Source organism: Phocoena phocoena, chromosome 13 (genome assembly GCF_963924675.1).
Source record: "Phocoena phocoena chromosome 13, mPhoPho1.1, whole genome shotgun sequence".
Taxonomy (NCBI): domain Eukaryota; kingdom Metazoa; phylum Chordata; class Mammalia; order Artiodactyla; family Phocoenidae; genus Phocoena; species Phocoena phocoena.
This window is the reverse complement of record NC_089231.1, coordinates 38,884,527-38,909,427: the sequence shown is the minus strand read 5'-3', so window position 1 is coordinate 38,909,427 and position 24,901 is coordinate 38,884,527. Positions and strand designations below refer to the sequence as shown.

At 34.9% G+C, this 24,901-nt stretch overlaps 1 protein-coding gene across 2 annotated transcripts in view; it reads left to right on the top strand.

Moving 5' to 3' along the window:
- KIAA1328 (KIAA1328 ortholog) overlaps positions 1-24,901 on the top strand; it is a 380,212-nt gene that overhangs the window by 205,868 nt on the left and 149,443 nt on the right. For both annotated transcript variants that reach the window (XM_065890102.1, XM_065890101.1), the window contains exon 7: positions 21,725-22,398. In XM_065890102.1, the coding sequence (XP_065746174.1) occupies positions 21,725-22,398 (674 nt within the window). The remainder of the gene's footprint in view (positions 1-21,724; positions 22,399-24,901) is intronic.

The window sequence follows — 24,901 nt, the reverse complement described above, 5'->3', positions numbered from 1 at the left end:
AAATCATCACAAATAAATTTTATTGAAATTATGGAATATGACATAAAAATACATAGTGACGCTGCTCTTCCAAAGTACTGCCATTCATTTTTGCTTTTCAGTCTGATCTGCCATTGAAGACAGAGTTGGATTTCAACCTTGCAAAGAAGTATTAAAAATCAGTAAAAAAATAACAATATCAGTCAAATAAGGCAGGTTGGCTCTCCGGTTCCTATCTTATAAAAATTGTGACCAAATTAGTTTCTTACATTGCAGAAACACTTAAGATTTGTTCCAAATTCCCAACAAAACTTTTCCCTTCTATAGCCATCATGCCTCAGCATGTAATTTGTTAGTGGTTGGCTTCTGTATTAGAAATAAATAGAATAAACTCAATTTTTATGCATTTGCCTTTATAAAATCCACATTTTTAACATGTTGCTAAGCACACTATTTAATTCACCTGATTTTTTAAATAGTAAAACATTCTAGCTGAAGGAATTAATATGTTTATTTATAATTTGATTCATGGTCCAGAATATTTTCCTATTGCTGCTGTGCTGTCAAACGACATTTATGGATAATGTAAGCCTTCATAGTTTTATACTGTTCAAAATTGGTTATGTTTGTTGGCAATGAAGCCAAAAAATGCTATTCTTTCTTCATATCATTATGATGTTTAAAATGCACGTGTACTAGAAAAACTGTCATGTTAGTGGAATATTTGCATTCTTCAGCTTCCAATGACAAACATTTTGCTAGTTTTATTATATGGAGTTGTTTTCGAATTACTAGCTAGTTCCTGCATAGCCACATCAAGCTATAGTGTCATGAAAAAAGAGTACTTGAGCTACTCTCTTTTCTACAAATTTACCCAACATCACGCATACACCTTTGATACAGTCTTGCACTAATGTTTCAACAATTGCACATGGTCTTTGTGTTCTTAGCAAACCAAATTGCTACTTTATAAGCCTACAAAGTAGTAATGATTATATGTGAATATTGTACACTGCTTCTGTTGGATCAGTACTCTTTATTTCAAAATCCCTTATTTCTTTATGTATGTATGTAAATGCTTCTTAAGTTTTGATAATTTCATTGCTTCTTTAGCCAGAATATATCGGTGGGTAACACACTGTGGTTTTAGCACTTTACTGTCATTTATAGCCACAAAACTGAACTCAGTATATGAGGGAATCACACTTCTAAGTAAAACTAGTATGAAGTAAAGCTAGTATGACCCCTTGGCCTTTATTTCTTTAGAATCACTTCCATCATCATCATTTGGTTTATAGTAATAAACTACTTCTGTATTCAGAAAAGTGATGTCTTGGCGGGGGGAGGGATAAATTAGGAGTATAGGTTTAACAGATACATTCCACTGTATATAAAATAAACAACAAGGATTTTTTGTATCACACAGGGAACTACATTCATCATCTTGTAATAACTTATAATGGAAAAAAATCTGAAAGAGAATACATATGTGACCATACTTTGCTATATACCTGAAACTAACACAATATTGTAAATCAACTATACTTCAATTTTTTTTTTAAAAAAAGGGATGTCTTTTCTTGACCAAAAAGTCCAGTGAAGCTTGTTTCACTACATACAAAATAAAATTGTAAATAAATAAGTAAAATATTACTTCCCTAATTTAGCTAATAATATAAAATAACAATTTAGAAACAAGATCGATTAAGAATTAAAACAATATTGTGACTTCCCTGGTGGCGCAGTGGTTAAGAATCCGCCTGCCAGTGCAGGGGACACAGGTTCGATCCCTGGTCCAGGAAGATCCCACATGCCGCAGAGCATCTAAGCCTGTGTGCCACAACTATTGAGCCTGCACTCTAGAGCCTGCGAGCCACAACTACTGAGCCCGCATGCCACAAATCCTGAAGCTCACGTGCTCTAGGGCCTGTGCTCCGCAACAAGAGAAGCCACCGCAATGAGGAGCACACACACTGCAACGAAGAGTAGCCCCTGCTCTCCACAACTAGAGAAAGCCCCATGCAGCAATGAAGACCCAATACACCCAAAAATAAATAAATGAAATAAATTTATTTTATAAAAGGATTAGGGCTTCCCTGGTGGCACAGTGGTTGAGAGTCCGCCTGCCGATGCAGGGGACACGGGTTCATGTCCCGGTCTGGGAAGATTCCACATGCCGCGGAGCAGCTGGGCCAGTGAGCCATGGCCGCTGAGCCTGCGCATCCGGAGCCTGTGCTCCGCAACAGAAGAAGCCACAACAGTGAGAGGCCCGCGTACTCCAAAAAAAAAAAGGATTAAAGCAGTATTACTACAGTAACTCAGTTATTATAGGTAAAAATCATGTAATTAAAAAATTTTCTCAGATTTTAATACAATTTTGGGGTAAAAATGACAAACTATTCTTGAAATATCACACATTATACCACGGTTTTAGTACAAAACTAGTCTGCAGCTCATGACTCAGTCATGATTTCAAAATCACCTGGAATAGTCTGTGTCTGATTTAACTACCCGAGCCCACCAATAACCCATGTGTGGATTTTTTTAAATATTGGTATGTCCTATATAATGTAACATATGTATGCTAAAAAGTTATTTGTTGTTTATCTAAATTTCAAATTTAACTGGGAGTCCTGTATTTTTATTTGCTAAATCTGGAAACCATATTTTGCCTACTATATAGTTGCATAGATTATCTCATGTTTTCTTCAGAAATTTAGTTTTTGTTTTTATATTTAGGTCTATAATTCCTTTTGAGTTATTTTTTAAATTTTTATTGAAGTATAGTTGATTTACAATATTGTACCAATCTCTGCTGTACAGCAAAGTGACTCAATTATACACATATGGACATTCTTTTTTTTATATTCTCCTTTTGAGTTAATTTTGTGTATGGAGTGATGTAAGGATTGAAGTTTTATTTTTTCCTTATGGCTGTGCAGTTTTCCAGGATCATTTGTTGAATACGCCATCTTTTCCCCCATTGAGTTATCTTCCTACCTGTGACAGACACACACTAAGGTGACCACTAATGTGTCATGTCCTTGTACAATTCCTTTCTTTTGAATGGGAGCGGAACTTGTAACTTGCATCTAGCCAACAGAAGGTGACAAAGGTAGAGGAATTTTGCAGATGGAATTAAGGTCCCAAATTTGTTGCTTTTGAGTTAATCAAAAAGGAGAACCTAGGTAACCTGATTTAATCAAGCAGAAGCCCTTAAAAGAGACAGTAGGGCCCTCTCTGTAAAGAGCTCTCCTGCTGGACTTAAAGAAGCAAGCCTCCATGGATTCCACAACTGCAGGGATATGAATTCTGCCAACAACTACGTGAGTTTGAAAGACGACTTCAAGCTTCATATTTGACCATGGCCAACACTTTAATTGCAGCCTTTTAGGATTCTGAGCAGAGACCCCAGTTAACAAAAGCTGTGGGATAATAAATGTATGTTGTTTTAAGCTTCTAACTTTGTGGTAATTTGTTGCACAACATTAGAAAGCTAATACAGTACCGTTGTCAAGAGATGACTGATCACCTGTATGTAAGTCCATTTCTGGACTCATTACCCTTTTCCAGTTATCTCTCTAATCCTAATACCAGTGCCTCAATGTCTTTATTACATAGCTTTATAAGAAATTCTGAAATTAGGCAGTGTAAGTTCTTCAACTTTATTCTTTGTCTTCAAAATTGTTTTTGCTATTCTAGTTGCATTGAATTTCTATATAGATTTCAGATTAAGCTTGTCAACTTCTACAAAAGAATATACTGGGATTTCACTGAATCTATAAATCAATTTGGGGGAAACTGACATCTTAACCATGTTGAGTCTTTTGATCCATGGACACAATCTCTCTCTCCATATATTCAGGTCTTTTTCAATTTTTCTCAGTAGTACTTTTTAATTTCCACTGTATAATAGTGTACATATTTTGTTAAATTTATCTCTAAGTGATTTCATGTCTGGGATGTTACTATAAGTATTATTTTTGTTTCAATTTCTATTTGCTAATATAGAAATATACCTTATTTGTATATATTGTCCTTATACCCTGTGAGCTTGCTAAAATTAATAAGTAATTTTGATATTCTGAATTCCTTATGATTTTCTACATATATGATCATGCTGTCTATACATAATGGCAGTTTTATTTTCTAATTTCTGAACTCTGTGCCATTCATTCATTCATTCACTTATTCATTCATTTTCCTTATTGCACTGGCTAAGATCTCCAATACGATACAGAGGAGATGCAAATAGATGTCCTGACAGTGGACATTTTTCCCAATGGGGTTTTTCCCAATCTCATATGGCACGCATTATTTCTTTCATCATTAAGTCTAATTGTAGCTATGGCTTTTGCGTAAGTACCCTTTATCTAATTGAGGAAATTTCTTTTTATAACTTGCTAGATGGTTGTTGAGTTTTCTCAAATGCTTTTTTTGCTTATATCGATGTGATCATATAATTATCTTTTTTTCTATCAATATAGTGGATTGATTTTCAATTGTTAAGCTAATCTACCTTTTCTGTGATAAATCCCATTTGGTCATTTTATATTACTCTTTTTACATATTGCTATATTTAGTTTGGTAACATTTTATTAAGAATGTTTGCATTCATGTTCATAAAGGATTTTGGTTTATACTTTTCTTGTAAAGTCTTTGGTTTTTTTTTTTTTTTAATCAGCCACATAAAATGTTCCTCTTTCCTCTACCTCATGAAAAAATTTGTGTAGACTGGTATTACTTTTTACTTAAATTTTAAGAGAATTCATCAGTGAAGCCATCTGAGCCTGAAGCTATCTTTATGAGAAGTTTTTAATTACAAATTCAATTTGTTTAAATGATTTAGAGCTAATAAGTGTTCTATTATGTCTTGATCTGTCTTGGTAATTTGTGTCCTTAAAGCAATTTGTTTATCTAGGTTGTCAAATTTATTGGCATAAAGTTATTCATATTTCTTTGTTATCTTTTTAATGACTAGGATGTGTAGTGGTATCTGTCTTTGATTCCTGATACTGTAGTTTGTCTTCTCTCTTGATCTGTCTAAAGTTTTACCTTTTCGAAGGATTTGTTTTCATTGTTTCTATGTTTGTCCATGTTACACTTCATTCATTTCTGCCCTAATCTTTATTAGTTCTGTCCTGATTGCTATGGGGGTTTAGTGTATTCTTCTTTTTCTGGTTTCTTAATATGGAAACACCGTATTGATTTGAGATCTTCCTTATTTTCTAAAATATGTGTTTAGAGCTATAAATCTCCCTCTATACACTGTTTTAACTGCACCCCCTAAATTTTGATGTGTTATGTGTTCATTTTCATTCAATTCAAAATATTTTCTAATTTCCCTTATGAGTTCTTTGACCCATAGTATGTTTAGAAGTGTACTACTGAATATTAAAATAATTGTTGATTTTCCAGATAGCTTTCTGTTATTGATTTCTTGTTTAATTTCTTTGTCTCAATGGCAGTTCTTTTTGATTTGTTGAAACTCGTTTTATGGCTCAGCATATAGTTTATATTGGTAGCTTTTTCATGCGCACTTAAAATGAATGTTAATTAGATTGAATTGGGTGATAGTCTCGTTTGTGTTCTATAACCCTATTGACTTTTCTTCTTCCTCTATTGCTTACTGACAGAAGAGTGTTGAAATCTCTAACTTTTATTGTTTGTTATTCTATTTTTCATTTCCATTCTGTCATTTTTCCTTCATATATTTTTAAACTCTGTTGTTAGGTGCATACTCAGTTGGATTACTTTGATGCTTTGATGAACTGAACCCTTTATCATTATGAAATGTCTGCATTTTCCTTGGCAGTTTTATTGTTTTGATGTCTACTTCGTCTGAAATTAACAACCATTCCAACTTTTTTTGACTAATGTTTGAATGGTACATTCTTTTCTATTCAATTTACTTTTAATCTGTCCTCACCTTTATATTTTGTGTGAGTTTCTTGTAGATAGCATATAATTCAGTCTTGCTTTTTTATGCAGTCTGAGAATCTTGTCCTTTGATTTGGGGCATTAAGTTCATTTACATTAGTTGTAATCATTGATATGTTTGTATTTCAATCTACCATGTTGCTTTTTAATTTCTCTCTGTCCCATCTGTACTTTTTCTTTTTGTTCTCTTCTTTTAGGTTAATTGATTATGTTTTAGGATTTCCTATTGACGTATTAGCTATGCTTCTATGTTTTGTTTTTTAGTGGTTCTAAGTTTTGTAATGTTAACCTTTAACTTACTACATTCTACTTTCAAATACTATCATTCCATGTTATATAGAATATATGAACCTTATATCAATATGCTTTTGTCCTTGGTGCTATTGTTGTGAAACATTTTGCTTCTACATATATTTAAAATATCGATACATTGTTATTATTACTGCATTAAACAATCTTTTAAAGAGATCAATTAATGAGAACTAAAAGCCTTTTATATTATCTGCTTGGCGATCATTTGTAACTAACTTACTATTTGTAACATTTTATTTTTCTTTTACCAGGTCCAGGTTTCTATCTGGTGTCATTTGCCTGTGCGTGAAAAACTTCTTTGACATTTAATGCAGTGCAGATTTGCTGTCAATGAATTATCGTAGCTTTTGTTTTTCTGAGGGAAAAAAATCATTTCTTCTTTATTTTCTGAAGGATATTTTCATTGAATATAGAATTCTAGGTTGATAGTTCTGTTAGCTCTTTAAAGATATCATGCCTTTGTCTTTTGGCATGCATAATTTCTAGTAAGAAGTCTGCCATAGTTCTTTATGTTCTATATGTAATGTTTCCTTTTTCTGTGGTTACTACTGAGATTTTTTTTCTTATCACTAGTTTTCAGTTATTTTATTAGGATGTGAATTGATGTGGTTTTCTTTATATTTTTCCCACACAGGCTTTATTGAGCTTCTTTAACAAATTTGAAAATTTTTAGGCTTTTATCCCTTCAAGTATATTTTCTGTTGTACCCCCATTGTTTTCTTCTGGCACTTTAGTATGTGTGAGTATGTACACATGTATGTATACATATATGCATGTATATATATAGAAACACAAATATTCATACATAAAAACATTAGATTGTTTCATATTTTATAAATGTTACCAATATTCTATTTCTTTCTCCCCTCCCCTCTTCTTTCTCTTTCACTGACTCATCTTTTTTTTCTCTCCGCTTCATTTTGGATAATTTGTCATTCTGTATCTTCATGATAACTGATCATTTCTTCTGCAGGTATCTAATGTACTGTTCATCTCATAAAGTGAAATTTTCATTTAACACGTTATATTTCTCTTTCCCAGAAATTCCATGTTTAAAAAAATATTTCTTACATTTCTCTCCTTATCATGTTTTCCATGATATCTTTGAAAATATTTGTAGTAGCTCCTTTTAGGTCTTTTTTAAATAATTCCATCATTTCTGTTATTTTTCAACCTCTATTGATTGATTTTCTTCTGGTTATGGGTCACATTTTTGTTTCTTCATTTGTCTAGTAATTGAATGTCATAATTATGAATTTTCTGTTGTTCAGTGCTGAATTTGGTTGTGTTCCTCTACAAAGTGTTGAGGTTTGTTCTGGACAGCAGTAAGTTTGCTTTAAGATTAGTTTGATCAATTCAAGGCCTTTATTTAAGCAGTTTTAGAGTAATTCTAGTTTAGCCTTTACTCCAGGGTTAATTTAACCACACACCTAAGATGTGGCCCTTTTGTGATCTGTCTTGAATGCTGCTGTATTCACTGAGACCTCTCCACTCTGACTAGTATGAATTCCCCATCTCTTGAGTTTTGTGAATTGTTCTTTTTGCAGCTTCCCCGTAATTGTTCTTTCCCTGGAGTTCCTCATGAGTTTTCATCCTGCACATGCACAGATTGGTATTCAGCCAGAGACTCAAGCAGACCCTTATGCTCCCTTCCCTTGGATACTTAGTCTCTCATATACTAGCCATTTCTGCTTCCCCCAACTCTAATCTCTGATTCCTCAACTCAGTGAGATTGCTCGGCTCCATTTGTGTTCCTCCTTCTCTGTGCTGCAATTTAGAAGTTCCCTTCAGGCAGAAAACATAGGCTATTGTTGAACTTACTGAATTTTATTCTTTTCTCTCAGACAACACAATCTCTGCTACCTGTTTCCTACTCTTGAGATAGGTTTTTCTTCTTTTCTTGAGATCAGTTTTTCTTGTTTCAGTTTGGAGGTTAATTTCTGACCTACTCAGGACTGGAAGCAAAAATCTGTCACTTTCATTTTCAGTGAATATTTTTGCTAGGTAATAGAATTATTTTAACTTTAAAAGTCATTTGTAAGTTTTATTATTGTCTCCTTGAAGTTTGTGAAGTGCCTGCTTTTCTGTTGGCTTTTGAGAATTTTTTATTTGTCCTTGATTTTTACCAATTTTACTATGATGTGCTCTATGGTGGATTTTGGCTTTCTCTGTATTTATCCTCCTTTGGATTCATGCTACTTCTTTTTTTTTTGCGGTACACGGGCCTCTCACTGTTGTGGCCTCTCCTGTTGCGGAGCACAGGCTCCGGACGCGCAGGCTCAGTGGCCATGGCTCACGGGCCTAGCTGCTCTGCGGCATGTGGGATCTTCCCGGACTGGGGCACGAACCCGTGTCCCCTGCATCGGCAGGCGGACTCTCAACCACTGCACCACCAGGGAAGCCTCACACTACTTCTTAAATTTGTGGCTTGATAACAGTTTTGAAAACTTCTCTGCATTATCTCTTCAAATATTACTTCCTCCTCTTTCTGTCTTTTTCCTTTCTTCTAGTATTATAATTACATTTATTTTAGGCTCTTTTCATCATCTTTCACACATTCTTTTATATCTCTCCATCCTTTTATGTCCATCTCTTCATGTTAGTCTAGATATTATCTTTGGACTTTTATTCCAGTTTACTAATTGTCTCCTCAGATATATCTAATCTGCTGATAAGTTTTTAATTGTATTTTCAGTCCTAAAATTTTCATTTGATTTTTTCTAGTTTCCAGTTCTCTGAATATCTTCATCATATCGTTTAATTTCTTAATCACATAAATCACAATTATTTTAAAGTCCATTTTTGATAATGTCAATATGTAAACCTCTTGTGGCTCTATTCCTATTGACTTTTTTTTTCTCTTGTAAGTCTGTTATTTTTATCTTTTTGTATGCTTCATTATTTTTTATTGAATGTTAGACATTGTCTGTGGAAAAATTAGATATAATATGAGTTTCTGTTTGATGTTATCTTTCTCCAGAGAGAATTTGCTGCTGCTTCTTGCAGGCATTTAGCATGGTTCAAATAACCTTAACCCAGTCTTAGACTGAGTGGATTTGAAGTCCAATTGTAGTATGGGCTCTTCTATTACATTCTTATTACTAGCTTTTTAGGGGTCTCAATTGAGAGTCTGGGGTTTTTGACAGGACCTCTTTCTTGGAAGGCTCTGAAGTCTAAATTTTGTTTCCACCCCTGTGACACTGCTTAAAGCTCTTCTCAGCTTCTCAGCCAGCACTTCCTTCTGTGTTGAACAGAAGAGTGGCAACTAATGTAAAGCTAACTTTTCTTGTTTACCTTTTTTTTGGGGGGAGGGGTTATCTTGCTGAGCAATTGTCTTTTTTTTTTTTTTTCTTTCCTTCTTATTTACCTTTGATCTGGGATCTTGGCCCCTTCATGTCCTCACTACCTTGGTAACACTTCAATGCCTTCAAACAGATTTTTAAATATATAATATATTTTGTTCTCATAGTTATTCATGAAGGGAGGATTAAAACAAACTAATCTACAGTGTATTCTGTCCAACCCTTTTGAGAATTTGGAGGTACTGGATCCTGATGGAGTTCTATAGGGTACTTAATCAACAAATTGTAGAAAGGTTGTTGGTAACTTCCTCCTGCTATAGTTCCTTTTTGTGCCTTGGCTAGGCACCTACTCTCTACCGAGTCCCCTTACTCTCTATAAAGATCACTCAATATAATATGTAGATCTAAACACTTTAATTTTAATTATACTAATTTGTTTAATGTTTTGGTCTGTGATAGGTCTTCCTTTCCTTTTTTGTCTTTTACTATCTCCCATTTATATTTCATGTCTCGATTCCTTTAAGTACTGAGTAGATTATCTTGCCTTTTGTTATTTCGTTTGCTTCCAACTGCCCACCACAGATGGCTTATTGGCCATCTTCTGTATTAGGTGGGCATAAACAATTTAAAGTGAAACTTCTTTAACATGGCAGTTACACCATTTGTACTCTGCCACCTCTCTGACATTTTGGCTTCATTCATTCTGCCTCACCCTGTCCACCATGCCCTGGACTACTTAGAGTTCACCATACATATTTATTTTCATAATCTCTGGTTTTCTACTCATATTCTCCCCACTGCCTGAAATGTCCTACCCTACATACACTATACACCTTCACATATACCTTTATCATTAATAAACTCCAGTCTGTCTTCCATAATTTAGTCTAAATGTCCCCTCTATTATGAAAATGCCCCAACTTCCCCTCTCCCCACTAAAGGCAAAGGTCGCATCACTAATGGTCCTCAGCTCTTTGCAATAACACTCTTATCACATAAAATGTTTTCCTCCTTAGCCAAAATTTGAGAGCCATGAATGTTGGGATTCTCATCAAACTTTGTATTCCCAGCAGCTAGGACAGTATCTCACGGACACTTCCAGATGCCCGTCCTCCTCACTCACCCCAAGGTGGCAGCGTATACCTTTGGGTAAAATTATAGAGCAGGAGGATGATAATACCAAATGTGTTTATCCATAGTATTTTGTTTATATATACTCTTCCCTTCTATTGTTAAACAAATATGCAAGATTTGACTTTTAGCTGCAAAAGTTTTGCTTATTTACGTATTATTGTTTATTATGTATATTGCTTAATAATGTATTATTTTAAGTATTTTTTTAAATAGTTCTAGAACTGTATTTGTTTGGGAGTATCTTTTACAAATTGGAGGACACGCTTAACTGAAAAAGGATTGGGGGAAAACACAATTAACTTTACATTTTTGAAAGCCCTGCTTGTCCAAAATTTTCATAAATCTTCCTTCTGAACTTAACGTTGTCTCTCTCAAAATATGTCAGCCTTGTTTATGATATGAAAGTCAATTATGTCGACATATTTTTTTAATAACTCAAAGTAGGAATCCTGAGGCAGTTAGTTGCCTTTTATTCTCAGGTGTGTCTTACAACCAGTCTGTTTGCCTATCCCTAATCTAGGTTGATATAGCACACATTTTGTGGTCTTTCAACATAGTTTCTTGTTTTAAAACCATTTCATCGAACATTTTAGAAAGTAATATAATGATGTGCTTTAAGTTTAGATTCTCATCTCAAAAGTAAAAAGTGCTCTTGTAATTTACTGTTTCATAGATCCAAACCAAATAAGGCGTTGAGATTCCTATGTTTATTGACCCTGTGTAATATAGATATATAGTTGGAATTTTTCCTGCATTTATAGAATTTTTGTTAACTTTTAAAGACTTATTGGAAAAAAGTACTTATAGAAGAAGTAAGTGGCTCCTGCAAAAAGTACAATATATTTTATAATAAGTAAAACTAAGTTATCAAATTCCTTAGGATACAAATTAGGTCATTTAGCTGTTGCTGCTCCTGCTTCCTACTTACTGGTTCATTCCACAAATATTTATTACTTTAAGTATCTTTTATTTATAAAGACCAGTGTCATTGAAATATGAAATTGAGAGTAACATTGCCCCTCTCCTCAAGTTCCGTACAACGTGTACTGGAGAGGGGCCAAACTGTATGCAAAAAAAAATTATTAAGCACCTATTATCTCTTATTGAGATACAGCAATGAATGAAAGTGATGGTATCTTTTGAGGTCACTGCCCTCAAAGGTTTCACAATTTCCACAAGGAGAAATGTACATTCTTACACATCACAAAGAAAGTTAAAGATGTGAAAACAGCTAACTGTGATAGAGCAGGATGAAATAAATATGACAATAAAGGGCTGAACAGAGTTGTCCTTGGGTGCCTTCTGGGGAAGGCACAGCTTATCTGAGCTTGGGAAGTGAGGGAACTACAGTGGGAGGCAGTGGTACTAAGCCAGCCTTAAAACAAGAGTAGACTTTCAAAGCATAGAAAAAGGAGTTAGGGCATTTGAGTACTAGGAAATTGCATCACTCATTTTATCTTTTATTAGTTTCTAAATGAAATCTTTTCTCTTGGTTTTTTACAGTAAACTAAAATAGCTAGTAAAAAATGTTCTAAATTTTTAAAAGTCGGGATTTGGTATTATATAATTAAAGGACTAAGAATTCTAAAAAATCGTGAGCTGCCAGGGAGAGCTTGCCCTTTAAGGGTGACCACCTCTTTGGTTTGGTAGTTTTTTGTTCATTCAGAAATGCTTCTCATTAGGTTTCTTCAACATTTCCGGTCTGCAGCCATTTATATGGGGAAAAAATGAATATGGAAGACACTAATCTTTAGTAAAAGGGCTGTGATTCACTTTGGGACATCTTGATATAATAAAGAGCCTGGTTTTACCTTCCTCCTATTTCCTGCAAGTAGGCTATAGGTTATATTTCTTGGTATTTTGTAAATGCTCTTTTTCAAGAGAGTTTATTTTTATTTTCTAGTCTGAAAAATATAACACAGATACTTTTTCCCCTCATCCAACAACATAAATGCATTCTGATTTCTCCTTCAGGGACAGTTGGTCACATTCAAATAGTGTTAACTTTATGTTTTCTAGAAGGTGTATCAAGAATACTTTGTTAAAGCTTTCCTTCATTTGACACAAACTAATCTTGTTTGCTTCCTTTAAGAAGAAAAACTGCATTGAAACATCTTGCCTACATGCAGTTTTTGTTTCCATCCTTGAGCCTGGCTGTTACTAGAGGGATATATGAGAGGACAGTGAGCCCCAGGATACTCTGTCCAAACGTAACGCCAAGGGAGTGGCAGGGGAAAACTGGTGTTAGCTCTTTTGGATCATTTTCTTGTGCTGCATCCCTAACTGAATCCAAGTACCCTTGGCTTTATTATTCAATATGTCTTGTTTTCATTTTGTACCTGTGAAGATTGTCCTCACCACTTCTAATTTGTCTTTGTCTCGTTTTCTCTATAAAAATTATTTTAGCTTCTTTCTGATCTTCATTAAATAATTAAAGCTAGCCTTGGGTATCTGTTTCCTCTTGTAGATTTAGAAAACCATGTATAAAGCTCCATTTTTTTTCTTTTAGCAATTATGATCATATACGTGGAAGTGATTTGAATCAGTACTACTGTTATGTATTTCTATGGTGAATGATTGTCCCATCCCATCAAAATATTTAAATCCCATCAAATATTTAGGACTCTCCTCACAATTGTATTTTTGTCTTACTCAATCTTCATTTGTGTCTCTCTCAGATTTAGTGACCAGATAGATAAATTAAGATGCTGACTTAAGTTCTTGAGCATGTGAGTCATATAAGGCAGTAATGTTAAAACACAGAATTTGCTAGGGGAAATAGAACCAAGGGGCATTCAGTAATTTTTTAGTATGTCTGTTAGTTGATAGGTGAACATTTACTGATTGGTATAATTTCTCATCTTTTCTTTTCTCTCATTTCCTTGGGGTACGACAACCCAATCCCAGGGTTTTTCAGCACTTAAGGATAGCATAAACTATAGAGCTTATCAAACCCAACCATTTTACTAACATCTAAATTGCCTCTAAGAGATGTAAAATGACTTGCCCAAAATAATAGAATTCCTAAGTAGCTGTACTGGAATTCTAATCAAGGTATTTTGACCTTAAGTATACTGTCAATTATTCTGTGCTCTGTATTCATTTTTATAGCAAATCAACACATTCCAGCTTTCAGGAAATGTAGTAATGATTAAAGAATATGAGGTTTAACCTTTTCTGAGTCTGGTAATTACTGTTAAAAATTTTGGCAGGCCTACAGTGTATGTATCTTAAGAGTTGGTACCACATTTGGTATCTGTTGCTAATATTCTGTCTTTTGCACAATCTTGTGTGCCTATACTTTTTAAATCTCATAATTATTGGCTTCAGTGCCTTTTAGATTCAATAATCCTAGACTGTGCCACAGTCCCTGGGAAATAGAAAAAGTTATTAGAGCCTTGCAAATGTGTTTGACTGCTGCATTCTGTTACTTCCGTTGATGGCCTACAGCTTTAGTGATTGTGCAGTGGAGAAGCTTAAACCTCGAGGGCCCATTAGATTTAACTTGTTTGCTGCGTTGATATCTATATGTTAAATGACAAGAGAGTTCAGGTTATTGAATAATTTAAAATTCAGCTCTAATTGGTGTCATATGACCTGGAAAAGGCCATGGATGATGCCAGGAGCATGCTGTGAATTTCTTATAAATAATTCATAAATTAGATGATTCATTTGCCTGGATGTCTTGCTAAATGCCAAAGTTTGTAAGTTATAATTGATGATATAACACCTGTAAGTATTTAGTTCATAACACTAGAAGGTAATCTACCTTGATGATCTAGCAAAATCTGCCAGTATAGGAGAGTTAATTGCACTGGGGAGAATGAACATTTATTTGGGATGAGACTTTGGCAAACCACACAGTGCAGCTGTTGCATTACGTAGCTTCTGTCAGCTCGACAACTGGTTCATGTAAGCTTGACTAAAAATGCAGCTTGTCATTCTGTGCCTTATTTTATATTAACTCCAAATGTTCTGGGTAATACAATGACCTGCCCCACACACAGTAGTTTAGGTTTAGAAATATTTATCTAGCTCTTGAATTTCTGACTTCATCATAAAATAAAGAGGATACAGGGAAATTCTGAAGTTACGAAATTGAGATTTTTCTTCTTATAAGGCTGTCCGTGGGAATATGAGGATTGTTAATAGGGTGCTTGCCAGGATCGTAAATTATTATTTACCATTAGAGAAATGAATACCAATAAGATCTGTTGGTGCTATTGACTAATCCTGTAGTTAACAACTCATAAATGCATTGTAAGTAATCTCTTCCTAATTATATAAATAACAACCTGTTGCAGGAAATAATTACTGCAGTTTAGTTTGGCTCTCTCCTTACGGCTCATAGCAGAGATTGGCCAGGGCTGCAAAAATGATTTGCAGAAATTTATAAAACATCACTGTTTACTTGTTGATGGTATTTCACGAAACAATACTGCAGTTATTTTTTATTATGTGAGAACACCAGAAAGCCCTAGATTACCATAGGAATGTGTATGTTCATATATGTACCTACACACCTGTGTGTGCTTCCATGCATGCATACAAGATCATATCATAAATGTTTATAAAATAGACATCCTTTATTTTCTATGAAGTCTTTTAAAAATATCTGTCATATTTTAAAAGAGTATCTTAAAGATTCTGAAAACCTTCCAACTCAGAAATTTACTAACTTTCAGTATCAGAAAATTCTTCTTTGTGTCCAAGATAAGTCTTTCACACTTTTTTTTAAACCTTATACTTTTCTCATTGGTGTTTTTTTATCTAGTCATTGGCCTGTGTCTACCCAAATTAAGAGATATTATGCTTCTACTCTGTCATAAGCCAAGTATTGCCTGCATTTTCTCCTCATCTTTCTTTTGTACAGTAAATCCCACAGCATACCCTGTCAAAGATTTTATGGCTTCATTTCTGCCACATCTAGAGTCTAAAGATGTAGCCAAGGTTATGGTACCTTTTATATAAGACAAATCCTAATATGCTACCATTTTGAACTTAACATTTTTATCTGTTGTATTCCATAGATCATTTTCTATCTAAACTTTTTTTTAAATTTATACAATGTGTTTGACTTGCCCAGGTATATTCTTCTACATGCTTTATGTTTATTTCTAATTAAGCACTCAGTCCAACTCATTTTCATCACACAGAAAACATGTAAATAGATAGCACATCACAAGTCATATTGTTCAGTTTGCTTATTGAGTTTTGACCATATCTTAGGATATTCATAGACTCCTTTAAATGGAAGAGCACGCAACGTAATTATCAAGTTCACTTGGCAAACTGTGGGATGCTAAATCTAGCTAACTGTATCGTTTTGTACAACTCATGAGCTAAGAATGGTTTTAGATTTTTAGATGGTTGGGAAAAAAAGAATATTTCATGAAATAGGAAAATTACATGAAATTTAAATTTCAGTGTGTCTACAAATAAGGTTTTCCTAGAATAGTTATTCATTTATGTATTATCTCTTTCTTTCACACTACAAAAGCATAACTGAGTAGTTATGACAAAGTCTGTATGGACTGCAAAGTTTAAAATGTTTATTGTCAGACCCTTTACAGAATAAATTTGCTGACCCCTGCTATAAAGCTATGAAAATACAGCCACATGCAGCACCATGTATGAACTTCACAAGTATAACTTTGGGTGAAAGAAGTTAAACACAAAAGAATGTATATCATATGATTTCATTTATACTTTAAAAATAAGCAGGTAAAACTGAACTCTAGTATGGATATTTAAGCAGAGAAGTATTAAAGCAAAGAAGTGATTCCCATTAAAGTCAAGGTAGTCATTCCCTTTGGCAAGAGAGGTAGAGAGTGGTGATTGCTCAGGGCCATCAGGGTCTTCTGAGTACAGAAGACAAGGGTCGTCTTCTGTATCTTGGATGGTAGTTACATTGGGCATTGCCTTGCTCATAACTGTTTTGTGTACTTTTCTATGTTTAATGTATTTCATATTAAAGAATTTTTTAATAAAGATCTACAGCAGGAAGCAATGGAAGATTATGGATTTGGAGTGAGGCATAGTCCCATGTCTCACATATTATATTGATGTGACCTTGGGAAAGTTGTGTTGATTCCTTGAACTTCATTTTCTCATCTGTAAAATGCTAATTATAATAACTACCTTACAGAATTGTTGTTAAGAATAATAGGTTGAATATGTAAAACATTTAGCACAGTATATGGTAAACTCTGAGTTGAGAGCAGCCAAAGTGACAGGGTGTTCTGGGAGCATGTTCTGCATTCAGTGGTCAATGAAGGTGACCATTTAGAGCCAAGTTATCTCATCAGAAACAATTTGCATGACATTGTCTTCCCTGACCTTCATTTTTCATTTCTCATCTTCACTCCTTTAAAAATTATTTTGAATTATTTAAATATATTAGTTTCAACAAGAACTTCATAAAAGAAGATATCCAAATGACCATCAAGCATATGTTCATTAATATCATTACATATCAGGGAAATGGAAAATAAAACCACAGTGTTATTTAACTATACAGGCACCAGATTGTCTAAAAATGAAACACACTAGGGAGTGTTGCTGTGAATGTGAAGCAGCTGGGACTCTCTTAATTTGCGGATGGAGGTGTGAAACAGAATAACCACTTTGGAAAGCTTATTGGCTGTTTCTAATAAAGTCAAATATGCCTACCCTGTGCCCAAGAGAAACAAATGTGTATGTCTAAAAAAAAGGCTTGTATGAGAATATTCATAGCAGCTTTATATATAATAGCCCTAAACTGGAAACAACCTAATCCAATAAAAGGATAAACAAATTTTGCTTTATTCATACAATGAAGTACTATGCAGCAGTAAAAAAGAATAAACTATTGATATACACAACAACATAGAAGATACTCAAAAATTATGTTGAGCTTAAGAAACCAGGTACAAAAGGGTAGCATACTGTATGATTCCATTTATATGAAGTTCAACATAGGCAAAACTAATCCATGATCATAAGAATCAGAATAATGGTTACTCCTGGGAGTGTGAGGACGTGATATTGACTAGAAAGGACACAAAGGAACTTTCTGGGGTAATGGAATTGTTCTGTAACTTGATCTGGGTGATGATTACCTGGGTAAATGCAAGTATAAAAATTCATCAAGCTGTATACTTAAGGTATGTGCATTTTATTATGTATAAGTTATGCCTCCGTTTAAAAAAATATCTAATGGTTTCTAAGTTAGTGTTATATATCTGAAAAATTCATGTCAAACCCAGATACCAGAGACAGCAGTTTGGGATTTGTTGTTAGTTTAAGCCTTAGTTAAGAGAAGTTATATTTGTAAATATCATATAGAAAGCATGGAGCAGCCCCAGAAAGAAAAATACATCAGTTTCATTTAGGCCCACTGTGACTTCCGTGTGTGCCCCAAGGGAAATTAAGCCCCATCCAAAGCACTTTATATGAATTATCTCATCTAATCATCACAACAACCTTAAGAGGCAGTGCAAGATGTTAGTGTTAAGACTGACATCCTTTATATGAAGGAGAAAGATGAAGAACCTCTCTGTTGTCTCAAGCAATTCAACTCTGGCCCAACTACAAACCTCACTGTAGCAAAATGAAGATCGATAACTGAACTCATTCTCCTTGAAGACAGTTCAGAGATAATCTGTTGTAACTGAATATGCCCCTTGGTGATCTCACCCCACCCCACTCCCCCCGCACACATACACCACAATGTTCTCCTTGAAAGAAGTTGGGTAAATATAAGGTTTGTGTTTCCTTTTTGTAAATTAGTACCCTTATAAATTAGCACCCTTGATAACTGCTCATCTGTCTCACCACCACGTTCAGTTTTGATGTAGCTGCTATTTTTAATCCCTGGTTTTCTGTTGAGGAACCTGAGGCTCAGGCAAGTTGGATAATATGTTATATTAGTTTTTTTATTGCTGTGTAACAAATTACTACAAACTTAGCAGCTTAAAACGACACACATTTACTATCTCACAGTGTCTGTGGTTCAAGAGTCTGGCACAGCTTAGTTGGGTCCTATGCTCAGGGTCTTAGAAGGCTGCGATCAAATGCCAGCTGGGCTACATTCAGTGGGCTGTTGGCAGGATTTATTTCCTTGCATATGTATGGTAGGTGCCTCATTTTCTTGCTCACTGTTGTCTGGAAACTGCCTTCGGCTCCAGAGGTCATTGCCACATGAGCCCCTGCATAAGCCATCCCACCCTATGTATAATAGTTTGCCTCTGCTAATCCCAAACTCCCATTCCTTCCCCCCACACCCACACCCCTTGGCAACCACAAGACTGTTCTCTATATCTGGGTCTGGGGTTAGCAGATGCAAAGTATTATGTATAGGATGGATAAACAACAAGGTCCTACTGTATAGCACAGGCAACTATATTCAATATCCTGTGACAAACCATGATGAATATGAAAAAGAATATATTGGGTTGGCCAAAAAGTTCGTTCGGTTTTGAGTAAAAATAAAAGACTCATTTTCACCAAGAATTTTATTGAACAGTGTATTCACTAACTGAACGAACTTTTTGGTCAACCCAATATATATGTGTAACTGAGTCGCTTTGCTGTACAGCAGAAATTAGCACAACATGTAAATCAACTCTACTTCAATAAAATCTTAAAAAAAAAAAAAGCCCTCCCACCACACAGTAGCTTATTTCTTCAAGGCCAGCAGGAGAATCTCTGATCTTGGGGAGGGCACCAGACCCTCTGTTAAAGGGCTTACCTGACTAGGTCTGGCCCGCGTGAGATAATCTCCCTTTTTATTAATTCAAAGTCAGCTGGAGCCTCAGTTACATCTGCAAAGTCCTTTTTGCCATATAAGGTAACATAACCACAGGATTGATCTGATCATATTCACAAGTTCTACCCTCACTTAAGGGGAGGAGATAATACAGGGTGGGGACACCAAAAGGATGGGAATCTTGAGGACCATCTTAGAACTCGGTCTACCAAGTTGCACAGTCACCCAGCAGGTAATTGGCAAAGCAGTATTCTCTTTGAGCAAAGCATGCATGGAAATCATTAAGTTGTAGTGCCTCTCAAAAACATAAAAGCTAACTACAAAATATTTTAGAAATATTCCAAATACCTGACATTTGTGAATAATGTAACACTCAACACCATTGAAGTAAGTGTAAGCTATATAAATACCTAAAAATGCACATATGTAAATAATGTTAAGGAACAAAAATGAGAATATAAAATAATATATACATGCTATCTACTGTTACATTAATGATACATGGATTAGAAACTATGTGATGACATAAAATAGTTGATTTAAGTTTCTGGACTTTTAAAAAAATTATTTCTCATTTTAAAAGTATAATCTATAAAAAGATAGTTTATCATATAAAATAGCAGGTGATAAATGTTATTTCTGTTGACAATAAGTGCTACAGAAGTTCAGAATAGGGGAGATGAATGTGGACTAGAGTTTTCCTTTAGGTGTAAAATAAGGTTAATTTTTTTAATGAGGTAGTTTATCATACATTTTGCCCTAGGACTAGTTCCTTTTATGTAGCTTGTCATCTGCTCAGTGTCATCTGCTCAGCATATAAAATTACGTGGCTTCTTTGAAGAGGCCCAAGTCATCTCCCCAGATGTGGCTCATTCTAATTTAAACAGAACTCCTTTAACATTGCTTTAGAAACTCAAAATCTTAAAAGAGTCATTGTAATAGCCCCCTTTTATCATAGGAGAGGAAAAATTGCATTGCTATATATATGTTAGGTGACACTTTTTACCAATCAGTTCATCATTTTCAACTATTGCAAAGTAAATTGGTGGGATTTTTTTTCCCCCTCTGCTAGGGATCTCAATTATTCATAGAGTACATGTCTCTATGGAATACATAACCATCTCAACTGTTTATGAATTAGTTCTTACTTTAAAAGAAGTTGGGGCAAACTGAATAATAGCCTCCCAAACATGTCCATGTCCTAATTCCTGGAACCTGTAAATGTCATTTTATATGGCACAAGCGACTTTGTATGACAAGAGGCTTTACAGACGTGATTAAGTTAAGGATCTTGAGATGAGGAAATCAGCCAGGATTACATGGGTAGGCCCGATGTAATCAAAGTGGTCCTTAAAAGAGGGACAGAGGAGCAGTCCAATGGACCGTGGTACAGACCAGTGGTTCTCAAAGTGTGGTTCCAGATTGGAACTTGTTAAAAATGCAGATTCTCTGACTCTACTCTAGAGTTACTGAATTGGAAACTCTGGGGGGTAAGCCAAGCAATTCACATTGAACAAGCCCTCCAGGTGATTCTGATGCATCCTAAAGTTTGAGAGTCATTGATATAAACTAAGTTTTGCTCTCCTTGATGAAACAGGGTTGAGGCTAAAATGCTGGGAAAGCTCACTCTACTGGCCTGTCAAAGGTAGTTTGCAACTCTTCCTTTCTGCCTGAGTTCTATCAGACTATAATCACTTGAACAACTTAATTGAAAAATCACTTATGTTTACAGCTGAAATTAAATATGTTTTGTATTTAAATAACTGCTTTTGATTAGAATCATATTTTGTGGAAAGTGCTTGGTCTTATCTGTGTGCTGTAAAGATATTTATAAGAACTCATCAAATTTCTAGCAGTAACTAACATCCTGTTCAGTATAAGGTGAAATGTTCTACATCAAATCTCATGCTATGTAATGGCCAATCAAAGGATATTTAAGGTGGCTGAATGGATTTCTTGGCTTAGTATTCAAAATTAAACATTTTAAGGCATTAACAGTCCATGGTTTTCTTCTTCTCAAAGTTGATGCTATATACCCCATTATTTGCAATTCCTGAAATCTTGCTTAAGCAGCGAGCGGCAACACTTTCTTTTTCTCATCCTTGTGGATTTACTGAAATGTAGATTGTTTGAAAATGAGATTAGCTTTATGGCACATGTCTGTTTAGCTATGTGACTACCATCATTTATTAATTAAGAAGCCAAAAACACAGCTTTGTCTTGGTAAACATATATCACTGATTTCTGAAAAGTCAAAAGAACTCCTGTTGTACTCTTATTTGACAAGTGATCTTGCGATTCCTTTTAGGTATCCAGTAGGAAAAGCACTCTCTGGTCTTCATCTGTGGAACTGGATGGTTCCTACTTGAGTGTAGCCAAACCACAAACCCACACTCAAACCGAGCAAAGGCCTAGGTCTGCAAATCAGGACTCAGCTTCAGAATCCCTTGCGGAATTTAGGAGTAATTCTTCGAAACAAGCAGCCCTTCATTATCCCAAAGAGGATGTGGACAAGGTGCCATCAGAGACCAGAACATGTAATTATGGATCCCCAGGGGAAAAACTAGTAGATGCAGTCCCTACAGAGAAAGTTCCACCAGAGGACCTGAACATGAAGGAATGCCAACACCTTAAGGCTACTCCATCTAGTCAGTGTTGTGGTCATAGACTTTCTGAAAATGCGGATCATGTTCGTGAGAGCCATCCGACAAACATGGTCCCTGAATATTCCAAGACACATCTGGAATCATGCAGGTATTGTGGGCTTTCCTGGACATCTCCGATGCGTGGCCAAGGGGCACTGCAGCCTAGTGAAACTGATGTCAAAAAGCAGCTCTCAGAAGATAGAAGGCAGCAACTCATGCTTCAGAAAATGGAGCTGGAAATTGAAAAGGAACGCCTTCAGCATCTACTGGCCCAGCAGGAGACAAAACTACTCCTAAAGCAGCAGCAGCTTCATCAGTCTCGACTGGACTATAACTGGTGAGTCCTGCCTGTTCTTTCAGCAGTATCTATAGCTTGGAGAACACAGTATAAAATGACAGCTGTGTTACTATAACAGATGTGTAGGAACAGAAGTTCCTCGGGACTTTGGTTTGCTCAAGATGCACAGCAGCTATGACTTGCAAGTAAATTGCACTGTCTTTTGGGGAAGACTTGAAAGATAAATGTCTTCCAAAATGTTAGCTTAGAATATCTACTTCTCAGCAGTCCAGTATAATTTTTGCTGGATTCGAAAGACAGTATTTTTAAATATTACCGTTACACACAATCCTTTGCTGTTTGATGTCATTGTAGAGAATATTACCATTAAGTAAAAGCATGAGATTTCAGGATGTGAAATCAGACCGAAGTGTGGCTAGCTGTCATCATTCCATGCAACAAATGATGGGAACCTTCTAAATTCAGTCTTTTCTGGTCATGAAGCATAGCCTGTTCAATAACCAGTTTCTTATACTTACCTACATTTAAACTGTTCTTCCTCTAACAGTTTTTCCCTGAGAACAATGTTTCAAAAGCTAAAGTCCTGTTTTATATCATGTAGTGTTCAGCATAGTTTTACATGCAGAGTCATAAAGTTTGTTATCTTAGTTTAAAAATAGTAGTAAATCAGACACAATTGTATTTTAAACATAAGAAAATATGGCATTTATGTCTTTTTTTAAAAGTAAGTTTCAAGTTTTCATAGGGAATTGTGTGTGTGTGTGTGTGTGTGTGTGTGTGTGCGCGCGTGCGTGTCTTTCCCTGCCATTTCCTCCTTGGTCAAACATACCATTTCCCCTTTGTACGCATCCTTAGACACATAGATCCTATACAGACACACTTAATACTAGTGTTATTTTCTTTTACTTCTTGGAGTTAATTTTCTTTCATTTTCAGATCTTGCCTAATATTTTTTAAATTTTAATTTCTTTGAAAGTTCCATCTTGACATTTTTCCTTCAGTGTAATACTGACTCTTCTAGGAAGCAAAAGTGGTCTTCCTCTTTCTCTTCATGATCAGACAGTTTTATTCTTCATTGTTGAAATCTGAAGGCTTTTAAAGGAAGTGAAAATGAAGTCTCTTGTAACAAGATTGTAACCAAAGGCTGAAATGTTGCTTCAATTTTATGACCCCAATCTCTAATACTCCAGTTAATGTGTATTCTCTCCTGAGAACTTCATTCAACAAACATTTATCGAATGCCTATGTTATGTGAGGAATGGTTCTAGGTACTTGGGATAGGTAAAAAAAATTTCAAGTGCGATCTTTAAAGAGGTCACAGTCTAGCAGGGGAGAATGGGTAATTTTAGACTAGGCATCATGTTCATGTGAACAGGACTGTATGTTCAAATACTGCTGCATAATGATAATAAAGTCTTTATTGTTCTCTTGATCACCCCAGCTTAGATGAAAGAGCTATGAAACACAGATTTTGAACAAGTTTTGTGTATATAAATTGTAAATGTTTATGCATATGTATAGAGATTTTTAAAAACTTTTTATTTTGAAATAATTAGATTGATAGAAGTTGCAAAAACCAGCTTCTCCCAATGACTACATTTTATACAACTGTAATATATTATCAAAACTAGTAAAGTAACATTGGTACAGTGTGCATGTGTATTTCTATGCCATTTTATCACGTGTGTGGATTTGTGTAACCACCACCACAATCAAACTACAGGACTATTTCAGCACCACCAAGATTTCCTTTGTACTCTTCTGTTAGAGTCACTCTCTGCGCCCCCATCCCTAACCCCTGGAGACTCCTAATCTGTTGTCTATTTCTATAATTTTGTTATTTTGAAAGTGTTATATAAATGGAATTATACAGTATGTGAAATTTTGATATTGGCTTTTCTCATTCAGCATAATGTTCTTGACATCCATCTAGGTTGTCGCATATATTGTACCTTTTGATTTCTGAGTACTATTCCACGATATGGATATACCATGATATGTTTAACCATTTATCTGTTAAAGGACAATTGGTTGTTTTCAGTTTTTTTCTGCTACAAATAGAGCTGCTATATATTCTAATACAAGTTTTAGTGTGGCCTAAGGTTTTTGTTTCTACAAATGAAAACTAGGAGTAAGATTGCTAAATCTTATGATAAGATCATACTTAACTTACACCACATTAAGTTTAAAATACTTTTCTACCAGTCACGTATGAAAGATCATTTCTCCACATCCTTTCCGGCATTTGATAGTGTCACAGGTTTTTATTTGACATGTTCTAATCTGTGTGTAGTGATATTTCATTGTCGTCTTAGTTTGCATTTTCCTAATGGCTAGTGATATTGAATATCTCTTCATTTGCTAGTTTGCCCTCCTTCCATCTTTTTGGGTAAATTGTCCCTTTAATATCTCTTGCCATATTCCAACCGAATTGTTTGAATTGTTTTCCTGTTGAGTTTTGAGAGTTCCTTATATATTCAAAGGATATAAGTCCTTTGTCAGATAGGTGGATTGCAAGTATTTTCTCCTGGTCTGTAGCCTG